Source organism: Pseudorca crassidens, chromosome 3, assembly GCF_039906515.1.
Source record: "Pseudorca crassidens isolate mPseCra1 chromosome 3, mPseCra1.hap1, whole genome shotgun sequence".
NCBI classification, from domain to species: domain Eukaryota; kingdom Metazoa; phylum Chordata; class Mammalia; order Artiodactyla; family Delphinidae; genus Pseudorca; species Pseudorca crassidens.
In genome coordinates, this window is record NC_090298.1 from 119879202 (window position 1) to 119892363 (window position 13162).

At 36.0% G+C, this 13162-nt stretch overlaps 1 protein-coding gene and 1 long non-coding RNA gene across 11 annotated transcripts in view; one reads left to right on the forward strand and one right to left on the reverse strand.

Annotated features, from left to right (window-relative positions):
- The window catches only part of LOC137221825 (uncharacterized), a 56982-nt gene that overhangs the window by 42098 nt on the left and 1722 nt on the right, over positions 1 to 13162 (forward strand). The window contains exon 2 of the long non-coding RNA XR_010942155.1: positions 8022 to 8082. This is a non-coding gene — a long non-coding RNA (uncharacterized lncRNA). The remainder of the gene's footprint in view (positions 1 to 8021; positions 8083 to 13162) is intronic.
- Positions 1 to 13162, reverse strand: part of NR3C1 (nuclear receptor subfamily 3 group C member 1) — a 465790-nt gene that overhangs the window by 21095 nt on the left and 431533 nt on the right. For 9 of the 10 annotated variants that reach the window (XR_010942154.1, XM_067732128.1, XM_067732130.1 and 6 more), the window contains 2 exons: positions 12026 to 12192; positions 5882 to 5998 (listed from right to left, as the gene is read on the reverse strand). Coding sequence is in view for 9 of the 10 variants with exons in the window: in XM_067732128.1 (XP_067588229.1) it covers positions 5882 to 5998; positions 12026 to 12192 (284 nt within the window). In the remaining variant the exon portion in view is untranslated. The remainder of the gene's footprint in view (positions 1 to 5881; positions 5999 to 12025; positions 12193 to 13162) is intronic. The other variant, XM_067732133.1, reaches the window with a different exon arrangement.

Consider the following 13162-nt stretch of genomic DNA (forward strand, 5'->3'; position numbering starts at 1 on the left):
GTGGAGATGAAGACAAAAACTTCAAATTTCTTTACATAAATTACCAGTGGATAATTTCCCTTTTATGAGAGATTTATATTCATGACTCTGTAAGCCTAAAGTATCCATTTTCATGTAATATATAAAGTAACTAAAACCATCTTTTATTTTTGACTTAGTTTGGAACAGTATAGTCAAATTACAGCATGGATTCTATAGATTTTTTAGTATTCACTCTTGAATTTACTTGTTCTAGTGACAAATAAAAATATTAGGCAAGAAAAGAATTTTAGTATTCCTAAAGAGAAAGCACTCAGAACTCCAAGGAAGGGCAAGGAATGTAATTTGTATGAAAGAAGAAAAAGTAAATGCTAATCACTATTAGATCCTCTGTCCCTAAAATGCCAAAGTACCTAGTTTGTGGAGGACAGATGTGGTGGCAAGAACTATGTATCTCAATGTACAGTGTTAGAAAGGGAAAAAACCCTGCTGTTTACACTGAATAGAATGGTCCCATTTCTTACTGTGCTCTGTGCTGAGACATTTAAGAATTTTTAGTTAACATTTCAAAACAGAGAAACAGGATCACGATAGATCTGTTCTAATTTATTTTACCACGCTCTATTGAAGATACACTAGGCTGTAGTAGTAGAGAGAGCATAAATATGAAACCAGCATGTTTGAATATAATCCTGGCTCTGCCACTGAGTAGTTGGGTATCTGTGCAAGTTATTCCCTGGGCCTTAGTTTCCTCTTCTGTAAAATGAGGATAATATTAGTACCTACCTCATAGGGTCCGTTGATAACTAAGTCAGTTAAAATATATAAAATGTGTAAAACAGTTCTTGGCACATGTTAAGCGCTGTATAAGAATGATCATTGCCACAACTGGTGGTAAAATACAGTTGCAGAATATTTTGAATTCACATAGTCCAAGTCTACAGAGGAGTGATAAAGTTTTAAAAAAGGAAGAGCTCCTACACGTAAGGAAACCCTTTAAACAACCAAAGGTATCTCACTGACACCCAGATCTCCAAATCGTGGAATGTACTTGGCTGTTGACAAAGTAAACAAGAACATGCATATCCCCAGTCAATATACTGAAACAGTACGGTAAAAACTTCAATTAACCATAACTTAAAATTTGTCTAGAATATGTGTTCCTACACTCCACATTAAAACAAAGAAGAAAGGACAAGGACGAACTGGAGGATTTTAAAGTCTTCTCACCATAAAAACTCCTAGAAGAGAACATAGGCAAAACATTCTGATATAAATCGTACCAATGTTTTCTTAAGTCTGTCTCCCAAGGCAATAGAAATGAAAACCAAAATAAACAAATGAGACCTAATCAAACTTACAAGCTTTTGCACAGCAAAGGAAACGATTAAAAAAACCCGAAAAGACAAATCTACAGACTGGGAGAAAATATTTGTAAATGATGTGACTGACAAGGGCTTAATTTCCAAAATATACAAACAGCTCATAGAACTCGACAACAAGAAACAACCCATTTGAAAAATAGGCAGAAGACCTAAATAGACATTTCTCCAAAGAAATACAGATGGCCAATAGGCACATGAAAAGATGCTCAACGTTGCTAATTATCAGAGAAATGCAAATTAAAACTACAATGAGGTACCACCTCATGCCAGTCAGAATGGCCATCATTAAAAAGTCTACAAATAAGAAGTGCTGGAGAGGGTGTGGAGAAAAGGGAACTCTCCTGCACTGTTGGTGGGAATTTAAGTTGGTATAACCACTGTGGAAAACAGCATGGAGGTTCCTCAGAAAACTAAAAACAGAGTTACCATATGATCCAGCAATCCCACTCCTGGGCATATATCCACACAAAACTATAATTCAAAAAGATACATGCATGCCTATGTTCATAGAAGCACTGTTCACAGTAACAACCTAAGTCTCCATCGACAGATGAATGGATAAAGAAGATGTGGTACATGTACACAGTGGAGTACTACTCAGACATAAAAAACCCCAAAATAATGCCATTTGCAGCAACATGGATGCAACTAGAGATCAGCATACTAAGAAAGAGAAAGACAAATACCATATGATAACACTTATATGTGGAATCTGAAATAGGACACAAATGAACCTATCTACAAAACAGAAACAGACTCACAGACACAGAACAGACTGGTGGCTGCCAAGGGAGAGTGTGGTGGGGGAGGGCTGGATTGGGAGTTTGGGATTAGCAGATGCGAACTGGTACATACAGAATGGATAAATAACAAGGCCCTAATTTATAGCGCAGGGAACTATATTCAATATCCTGTGATACAGTATGACGGAAAAGAATATGAAAAGAATGCATATATATGTATAACTGAGTCACTCTGCTGTATAGCAGTAATTACCACAGCACTGTAATTCAACTATACTTCAATAAAAAATAAAAACGTAAAAAAATAAAGATCAAAGGTAAAAAATCATCTTCTGTACTCAATATATAATCAGTTTAATTTCTTACTGCTTATCTAAGAACTGATGCTTCAAGCTCAGAAAGGCCTATTGAGCCCAACTGTGTTGTGCTGACTCTGTACTATTTTCACATAACTGTGGCAAGGAGTCGTTAACTGAATTAGTTAAGCAATCACTATTTTTAATCACAATTTAGTTAATAAGATTTTCCTCTAAGCTCCTGACCCGTTGGAGCATACAGGGGATTAGCAGTCAATATATGATCGCTACAGAAGTGTTCACGAGTCTGTGATAGCTCCATTTCATTCTTAAGAAAAGTAAAGAAATCTTATTTAGCTTAAAACTTAGCTTAAAAATGTTAGTTATGAAATCTGATACCATAAGCCTCCTTGCCTATAAGTTCCACTTGACCCTCATGACAAAAATAAAACTATAATTAGGAATAATTACAATACACCTTAAAATGAAAAAACATTTAGGATCACCATTAAAAAACTTACTGTACTCAAATGCCAGGCACTTTAAGCAGTGAAGAAGGTTGCCTTAAAATAAATCTTGAGAGTCACTTGGTATGGAGCAACAGTATCAAAATACAGCACTTGCAGTCCTAAGTTACATTTATGGAGAGCACTGGGCTCTGAGAGAGGTGACTGCTTCTGCAAAATTACTCTGAGAGGGCTATCATGAAACTGCTTAGGGGAAACACTCCGATGAACAAGAGAACATTTTTAAAGATTGTTTAAAGAAAAACGAAGAAGAACAATGTAGTTCAGCCATGTGTTTCATGCTTAAGTACTAAGTATTATTAAGTATTATTGCCCACCAAATACTTCTGGGACACACACATACCTACTCCAAATAAAAGTTTTATATATACTGGAATAATTAAAAACAAAAGTGAGGCTTTCACACTAAAACCACATATACACAAAAACTCTATTAGATTTTTTAAAGCCTTCCTTTAAATTTTTCTACAAGTAGAGTTACATTATCAACTGCACGATATGTGCTACCTAATAGCTAATATATGATTAAATAACAAACTAGAACAGTGTAGTGTAAGTGGACATGAGGTTAATAATCTTGGTCCTACTTGAAGGTGGTTTTAATATGAGGGTCCAAAATAACCTCTTTGAGTAGAAGAATGTATATCAAAGACTAGCATGTAGTAGCTCTTGACAAAGGCTAATTTCCCCAGTATTCTGATATTTTATATGACAACTTATAGAAGCATGCCGTGTGGTTTTTTATTTCAGTGTTTTGAGAAACTGCAGCTTAAATTGTACGTTTAAATTTTATTCATTCAAAAAAGTTGACTTTTCAACGGAAGACCTGATTAGAAATGGCAGTGATGGTATATTTGATAATACAGAGAAAATGAGATGTCACTCGCTGCCTTGGTCTTCCGGTGAGGTAAAGGCAAAGGTCACTACAGCTGTTACTAAATTGTAAGAAGGAGGAGAAATGGGACAAACTTACTAGCCTGGTCCATCAGAATCATTATTTTATAGGTGATATATCTTATTTCTTTTGAATAAAAAAATTCCCTTATACTTGGGATAGGGGAGGAATTGCTCAAAAGAGCTTAAAGCTCCAAAGATCAAAGTAAAGCTTTATGTGTATTTGGGAAAGCATCTAAAATGTTACTGGGTAAGCAACCACACTATATTAGTGATATGACAGTATTTTATTTGAGCTTGTCCTTTGAGTAAACTTATTTCTAAATATAAAATAGCTGAGATGAAAACATGGGGATTAAAGGAAAGTAGAAAAACTGGGGCTGGAGAAAAAAATATATAAACCAAGCACTAAAACCTGACACGGGCTAATATATATTTATTTAAATGGTGAGAGAACAGAAAAATGAAACTAGAATATGCACAGAGATGTGATATGTAAGAAAGTTAGGAATAACTATCTGGGTTTTTTGGTAACAAGAAGAAATTATCCTTGTGGTACTGAAAGTGAACTTCTACATGAATGTGTAATCAATCTCTGTAGCTTTTGTAACACCTACAAGAAGATGGGCATTGATCATTTTCTTTTTTCTTTTTAAAATATTTTTGGGGTTTTGTGTTTTTGGCCGCACCATGCAGCATGCAGGATCTTAGTTCCTCAACCAGGAATTGAACCCATACCCCCTGCATTGGGAGCACAGAGAACCACTGGAACACCAGGGAAGTCCCAGCTATCATTTTCTTTAAAGCAATGTTTAACATGTTGACACTCTGTAATAAAGTGATTGGTGTGTCATGAAGGTCTGTAAAACATGGTGAAGAAAAGACTAATTTAATCTGTCTTTTTTGCTATTGAAGTAATATGAAGACCTGAGAAGATAATGTTGTGTGTCTGGTTTGGGGAATTAGACTACAGTCACACCCATAAATCTACTTTATATTTAAAAACATATACACACAGTGTGTACTAGATAGCACCAACAGTCTCTCTTCTGTCAAAAGAACCACATGGTTTCCATGCTCCCTCTAATATCACCATATTCGACAAGATTAGTCTTTCCAAAATAACAAGTCTGATCATGCCTCTGCCCTTACTTTCCACCTACTCCTACTCAACTTCTCTAGATTTAAAATTCAATGTTGCTTCTTCTAGGAAGCTTTCCCTGCCTTTTAGGACAGAATTAGGTGACCTTCCTTTTGCTCCTGTAGCTCTCTATTCCTTTTGTAGTGTGCTGTACCATTTTGTGTTTGACTCTGCAACCTAACTAGACAGTAAAGTACTTGAATACAGGCACTATTTTACTGATGTTGAATGCAGACACTGTTTTATGTCTAGTGCTTGCCTTGGTGAGTACTTGTTGAATCAAAGTGCACAGGGGTTACTAGATCACCACTACCACCTTCATGGAACTTGCAGTTTCAACTAAGGCAAAATTCCAAACGTTTTTTCCAGAGGAAAGATTTTAAATGATGAGATCAATTTTAATTATACAGCTTGTTATATAAACCAGGATATGAAACTTATAACTAGTTTCAGATTTCTTCTTTGCTTGAAAAACAAACAAAACCCATCCAATGCCTCCTTGAGGAGTTTTTTTCCCCCCTGTAGATTTGTAACAAAAGATTTATATATACACATATGTGCCAAGTAAAAGGTAAATAACAGAATAATGGACATGTAACTATATCTAGTATAAAAACATTTCTAACCGTAGCAAATAGTTTTGAGGTTGAAAAAAGAAATAAGAAAGATCAAAGTAATGTTTCTTCAAGTCTTATAAGTTTCATTATTACATAATTTTCTTTCTTAGCATATAGTCTGGCTACACTGAACTCACTGTGTACAGTAAAAGTTGGTGAATAAACTTAAGCAGAATATGAAATACTCATTAAAAAATCCTACTTTTAATTATTACATCTGCTTATGTATATTTTAAAAAGTAAAACAATACATTTTTATATGATGCAGAGACAGTTCATTTTAGATATTTTTACGTTACCTTCCAGGTTCATTCCTGCTTGAAGACATTTTCTGTAGCGGCATGCTGGGCAGTTTTTTCTTCGAATTTTATCAATGATGCAATCATTTCTTCCAGCACAAAGATAATTGTGCTGTCCTATATGGAAAATAAAGACACTGTTAAAATTTCACAGGCCTTAAAGGATATTTTTATGGAGAGGCTCTTTGCTGCTGTTGTTGTTTTGGGTGGAACATAGCCAAGGACCAAAGGCATTGATTAAGAAACATACAGTGTACTTTCTTACATTCATTACAAAGTTGAGAGGTCAACTTAAAATAAAAAGCCTTTCATATTCTGTTTGACAAACATAGTTCATTAAAAAAAACTCTACTGCAGTATACATATAGAAAAGCTCACAAATCCTAAGTGTACCACCTAACCTAATAAATTTTCATAAGCCAAACACTTCCATGTAATCAGCTCTCATATCAAGAAGCAGAACAGTTCCCCCACAAACCCTCTTGTTGCCCCCTTCCAGTCCCTACCTACCAGGGGTAACCTCTTTCTTGATAAGCTGTTCTTTAAATTGTGCTTTAAACAGTTGTTTCTTCTAACAAGTACAGAAGATCTCTGTATTTTATTTATTCTATTTATAGAAGATCTCATTATTTTATTATGACTTCTAACTTAATGCTAAGGAGGATTAGAGAAAGAGGAAACTGGTTTAAAAATACTGTGAGAGTCACAAAAGGAAAATGAGTTTAATTCAGCATTGCACCACCGTATGCAAATAAAGCGTGCTCCCCTTCCAAATTTTTAAATAAAGTGATAGGTAAACACTTAAATTATGTTAAGGTTGCCAGCAATTAGTTAGGTGTATCACAGACTTGGCAAACTAAGCTACTGTATATAGGACTTAGGGAGATTTGTTCATTATTTAAAGATCGTTAACTGTTTAAAATCTTCTGCCACACAGTATTAAATGTGCTAAGAGGCAGAAATGCAGTTTTCACCTGTCAAAAATTTTCAAGGAAAATTTAAAAGGGACTTCCCTGGTGGTGCAGTGGTTAAGGATCTGCCTGCCAAAGCAGGGGACACAGGTTCGAGCCCTGGTCTGGGAAGATCCCACATGCCGTGGAGCGACTAAGCCTTCGGGCGATAGCTACTGAGCCTGCGCGCCTAGAGCCCGTGCTCTGCAGCAAGAGAAGCCACCACGATGAGAAGCCACCACGATGAGAAGCCCGCGCACCGCAACGAAGAGTAGCCCCCGCTCACCACAACCCGCGCACAGCAACGAAGACCCAATGCAGCCAAAAATAAATAAATAAATTAAAAAGAACAACAAAAAAAGGGACAGACAAAGTCTTCCTACCCTCTCCCTCCCCTCAATTGTACCCTCTTTTGTTGAAGAAAACTATCTGAAGATTTGCTAGCCTGGCAAAAACTGAAAGGATCCTCCTACACAAGACCAGCATATCTAAATAGATACACTAGATAATTAAGAGTCTGTGTCTTTACACTAGAGGGAATGGTCTTCAGAAGACTACAGGACATTTGTCTTCTCAAAAATAAATCATATTCAAAGAAAGGAGAAAAAATCATAATCATCAATTCATTAGGTTGAATATACCTAGTCTAACTTCTGGGAAAAGATACTTTATGCATAGAATAATCTACTTGACTTGGATGAAAATAAACTATATTCATTTCTTCCTAACATGTTAAATCATACTGCTTGTTAAGCATTAGTTTGGGGTAGATGGTTAACTGTATCAGGTTCAATTCTTTGTGAGAAATAGGCCACAGAATTGACTAATGGTCTACAATTCAGCTTTGTTCCAGAGTTGTTCTCCAATGCCAAATGTCTGTACGAGCTGTTTCAATTCCTTTCTGTATTGTGTAAGTTTGCTAGCTTCCTTACTTGGACATGAAATGGAAGCACTAATGCAATAATTCTATCCTCTATACAGTTTAAGTAGGAACAACAGATGCCATCATAATTGAAGCAGTTATAATACACAGAAGTTCTACCCCATAAGAATATCCCTGAATCACTGTCCTGTAGTTAATTGAAAAAATTACTCATTGCTAAACACAGAAAAAGTTTCAGTGCGTTATTTATATCTAACCAAAAGATGAGAATGTGCATGCTATGCTAATAATGATTTCTTTATCCCAGGCATGTCTCGAGCACATTTTTTAAGAATCTGAGCTACACGATCAGGGGGCATTGTACCTTCGTAAGTTCAAATCGGCTCTTTCTGGTTATTAGTATGAAGTTGGACAAGCCTTTAGGTGTGTTATCTATAAAAAGAATAGTGGTCACTATTTACAAGGCATGGACATGTACCACTAATAGTCACTCCCTGTCAATTCAATCATTTTGATAAGACAATAAGACATCTTAGTTTGGAATTCCTGTGTCCTTTACCACTTGGTAAATTCCCTTTCTAACTACAAAGAGAGAGCAGATGTCAGGAGAAGAGCCTTCGGGCCAGCTGGAATTTCTCAACATTGTTTTGTTTGCATTGTATTTATATTTTTATGGTAAAAATCTATTTTTGGCAATTGATTCTATTTCTATTTCTGGTAGATGTGGTAGCCAGCCTCCAAGATGGCCCCCAGTGGTCTCTGTCTCCTGGTATTCACACTCTTAGATAGTCCCTTCCCAAACTATACCAGCACTGGTCTGTGTGACCAATAAAATACAGCACAAGTGACAAGTATATCACATCTGAGATTAAGTTATAAAGATATTATGTTCCCATATTTGTCACAGCCTCTCTTGTGGATCATTTGTTCCAGGGGAGGCCAGCTGCTATGTTGAGAGCAGCACTAGACGAGGCCCACATAATGAGGAACTGAAGCTTCCTGTGAAAAGCAATGTTAATGGGCTGGGAAGTGGATCCTCTAGCCCCACTCAAGCCTTCAGATGACTGCAGCTTCCACCAGCAGTCTGAATGTAACTTCATGAGAGTCCCAGGACTACCCAGCTAATAAGCTGCTCCCAAATCCCTGACTCTCAGAAGCTGCGTGATATAATAAACATCTCTTGTTTTAAGCTACTCATTTTGGGGGTAATTTGTTACACATCAATAGATAACTAATACAGTAGAGACAGTAAAGTTGTTTTAAAATAAAGTTATAAAGAAGAGTGATCCAAGAAAAATATTAGGTAGTAAATAGAACAGTGATGCTTGGACATGATCGAGATAATGAAAGTGGTATAGGAAATGGGCAGCACAGCAAAGGGCACGTCCTAGGGTTTTCTGTAGTTTGTATACCCTATTGGAAGTATCCACGTTTCAAATGTGAACTGTGACTGTCAGCTTGAGCATCTTTCTTTACTGCTCTCAAAAACAGTGTGGTATAGTGCAAAGTGCACTTGGCAAAGGGCCAGGAAGCCCTTGGTCTGATTTGCAGCTCTACTGCCTAGCTGTGTGATCTTAGTAATGTTTATTAACCTTTCCGAACCCACTGTTTCTCCATCTGTAAAGTTGGAAAATTAGCACCTACCTTGCTGTGCTTCTGCAAGGGTTAAAGGCAGTTGTGTAGAAGGTTCTTAAAATAGTGCCTAGCACATTGTAAGCACTCAATAAACACTAGCTAGTAAATAATTCCCTTGTTATTGCTTTCATCTCAGTATTTAACTAGATTATAAACCGCCAGGAGATGTGATTTTTATCCTTTCAGGAAGTCAGTATAGCACTGAGATTAAGAGCCTGTTTGGAGACGGCTATGTTTGAATCCTAGCTCTGTCAAACTGTGTGAACTTCAGTTTCCTAGTCTATCAAATATGGATCATAATAGCATCTAAGATCCCACAGAGCTGTTAATTAAGTGGTATGACATATAAAACATAGTGCTTGGTACATCATAAATGAAGGGTAGCTGATATCCATCTCCATTATGACCCACCAACAAAGATTATATGCAATTTGTGCAAAGGGAACATAAGAAAAAGGGACTCAGCGAAAAAAAAGATCATTCAGCTAGTATACATCTAAAGAAATGGAGCTACCCAAATTCTTCTCTGTATGCAAAAAAGCAACTCCTAGAATAATGAATGAAAAAATTCAAAATATCAATCCTCGATCTGGGTTGTATGGATAATAAATAAGTAAAACTTTTGCAAATTTCCTAAAAATATTTAAATGTTTGGGTATTTACAATACTTTGCCAGTTTGGTGGACAACCTATAATATCTAGCAGGTGTTAAAAAAAAATGGAATGAATGTAGTGTAATGAAAATCATACAAGCTTCATCTTTGTAAGTGTTCAAGAAAGTGCTCCAAAATATGTATCTGGACTTAAAAACAGATTTCTATCATGTCTAGAAAGGAAAAGTAGAACTGCCATGAAGTTAGTTTAGCAAATGATTACAGAATTTTAGAGCTGGAAGTGACCCTGGAGAAAATTTAAGTCCAAATAAAGGATTTACTTAACACAGTTCACATTTTAACCTTTTCTTATTAATCATGTAATCTAGCTATCATATTTAACTGAAATACTTGTATGATATACATTTTGAAACAGTATAGCTAATATTCAATGAAATTTTACCTTAAAACAAGTATAAGAATTTAATTCTAAAGCAGAGATTAAGGCCAGAGGGCATATGGCCTGCAGTGATGTCTTATTTGTAGTATGTTTAGCTTTTTTCTTCTTTTTTAAATTGCATTTGGACGCTTTTAGGTAGGGCATGCTTGCACTCTCTAACATAAATAACTGCCCTTCCTTGCCCAGTTGTATTATATTTGGCCAGAATGACCCACACTCAGTCCCTGTAGGCATTGGAATTGGAATTTGTAGCCCTGTTTTAAGGAATGATTTTAGTTAAAATGAGGACAAATGAAAAAAAATTTTTTTTAATTCCTGTATTTCTCTTAAGGCTCCATTGTCTCATTCTGAATTTCACTTTCAGAATTAAAATTTGTCAATATTATTTTGATGTACAGAAATACTATAATACTGTTATCACTGCATTTATATATACCATGGAAAGAACTAATCAGTGAAGAAAGTGCTGAATAAAGTAAGGACAAGAAGAAGCTTCTGTCTGTGGTAAATAACATCTACTTTGTTAGAGACATTGCATTAATTAGGGGTGGGCTTTACTTAATGACTCTACTCAGTAGTTGGATGATACCAAACTAGTTAAAGCCTGCATCCCTGTGCTCTCTGCGGGATAACACAAGTAATTTTATAGTTTGTTAATATATGAAAAGCAATCCAAACAAAAGAAAATGACTCATCTAACTCTTAAGGACATGCAAACTCAACTGAAGCCAGATAATAATCTTTCTCGTACTGTGAATGAATACGTTAATTTTTTAAAAATCTAATTATCTAATCAGAGCTTTAGGTAATCCATTCAGGCCACACTGCCTTCCAAATGCTTTACAAATAACCAAATTACAAAACAGTTTTTTTCTAAGAGGATTCACTGGTCATATTAGAAAATTTTAGTGTGACTTCCAATAATCTGCTTATGGAATGAATTTTTCCTTCTGTAAGGAGCTGATGTGCAGGCTGAATCTGTAACAAGGGTAAAATTTACATGAATATACTTGTCAAGTGAAGTCACCTCCTCTAAAACACCTTCTTTCCTGACCTCAGGCAGTTTGTCACTTGCTCCTCTGTATTATAATCTCTGTACCTTGTAACTGTTAAGTCATCTTTCACTTCCAAGTACACTGTGACCTCCCAGAGAGCAGGGATCAGGTCTTACACCACATTTATACCACAAAGCACAGGCCTGGCTTATTGGAAAACAAAACAAAACACTTTTCCCCCTCATAGTTCTCATTATCACTCATTTTTGCCAGACTGGAATAGTTGGTGGCTTTAAAACCAGCTAATTCATGGGAATTAAAGCCCATAATACTAACACAATGAGCACTAGTTACTGCTGAAACCTAACACCATCATTTCACATGATAGCACTTTCTTAGTTATCTTCTGTTCTCTGACCATACTCCCTCCCTTCAGTTTATAGTTTTCTATTTTATTCTAGTTTCTTTTTTAAAGTATCTCTTCCCCGCTAGAGCACTTAGGAGCTACCCTCCTCCCCCTGCTTTTACTGACTTCTAGCCTTAATGGGCTTTGCATATAATAGAAATTTCAGAATCCACTCTGAGAAATAGGAACCAGAGAAATAATAAAACTCTTCAAAACACACACTACCTTCCACTGCTCTTTTGAAGAATACTTTACAGCTTCCACAAGTTAAGACCCCATAATGACATCCCGAAGCTTCATCAGAGCACACTAGGCAGAGTTTGGGAGGTGGTCCCGTTGCTGCTGAGGAGCTGGATGGAGGAGAGCTTACATCTGGTCTCATTCCAGGGCTAAAAAAGGAAGAAAGCAGTGTGACGATTTAACTGTCATGACTGTCACAGAAGTATCAAAATACAGTTCTCTTACCTTCTCACTCCACAGTGAGCATGTTCACACTGAACTCTGGCTTCAAGTACTAGCAAGCATTAAAATATCCTACCTAGATATAGTCAAATAACGTTTTATTCTTCTATACAAAATTAAGAGTGAGGTAATTTCTTTTTAAGTATTCCCTGGGAGTTCCCTGGGGTCTGGTGGTTAGGATTTGGTACTTTCACTGCCGTAGTCCAGGTTCAATCTTTGGTCGGGGAACTGAAATCCCAGAAGCCATGGGGCGTGGCAAAAAAACCCAAAAAAAACGTATCCCTTAAAAAGAATGGACTTAGATATATTATAATTTTTAGTTGCTTGGGAGTTGTTTATAATCACCTTTACTAAAGTATCATTTACATACAATAACATTAACCATTTATAAGTGTACAATTGATGAGTTTTGTTACATGGATAATTGTGTAGCTACCACCATGATCAAGAGATATAGTATATATTCCATCAACCGCCGAAGATTCCTTAGGACATCATTTTTTTTCCTCTAATTTTAAGATATTGTACAGGGATCTTTCTAATTTCATTCAAGTCTCATTACAATTCTACCCATTCCTCTGCTTGAGTTAAAATTTCTTACAATATACACATAATTTGTTCTATTGTGCTTCACTTTATTGCACTTAACACATGCTGCAAAATTGTCAGATGGTTAGTGTTTTTTAGCAACAAAGTATTTTTTTTTAATTTTTGAATTTTATTTTATTTTTTATAACAGCACATTCTTATTAGTTATCTATTTTATCCATATTAGTGTATACATGTCAATCCCAATCTCCCAGTTCATCACACCACCCCCCCCACCACTTTCCCCCCTTGGTGCCCATAGGTTTGTTCTCTACATCTGTGTCTCTATTTCAGCCCTGCAAACCGGTT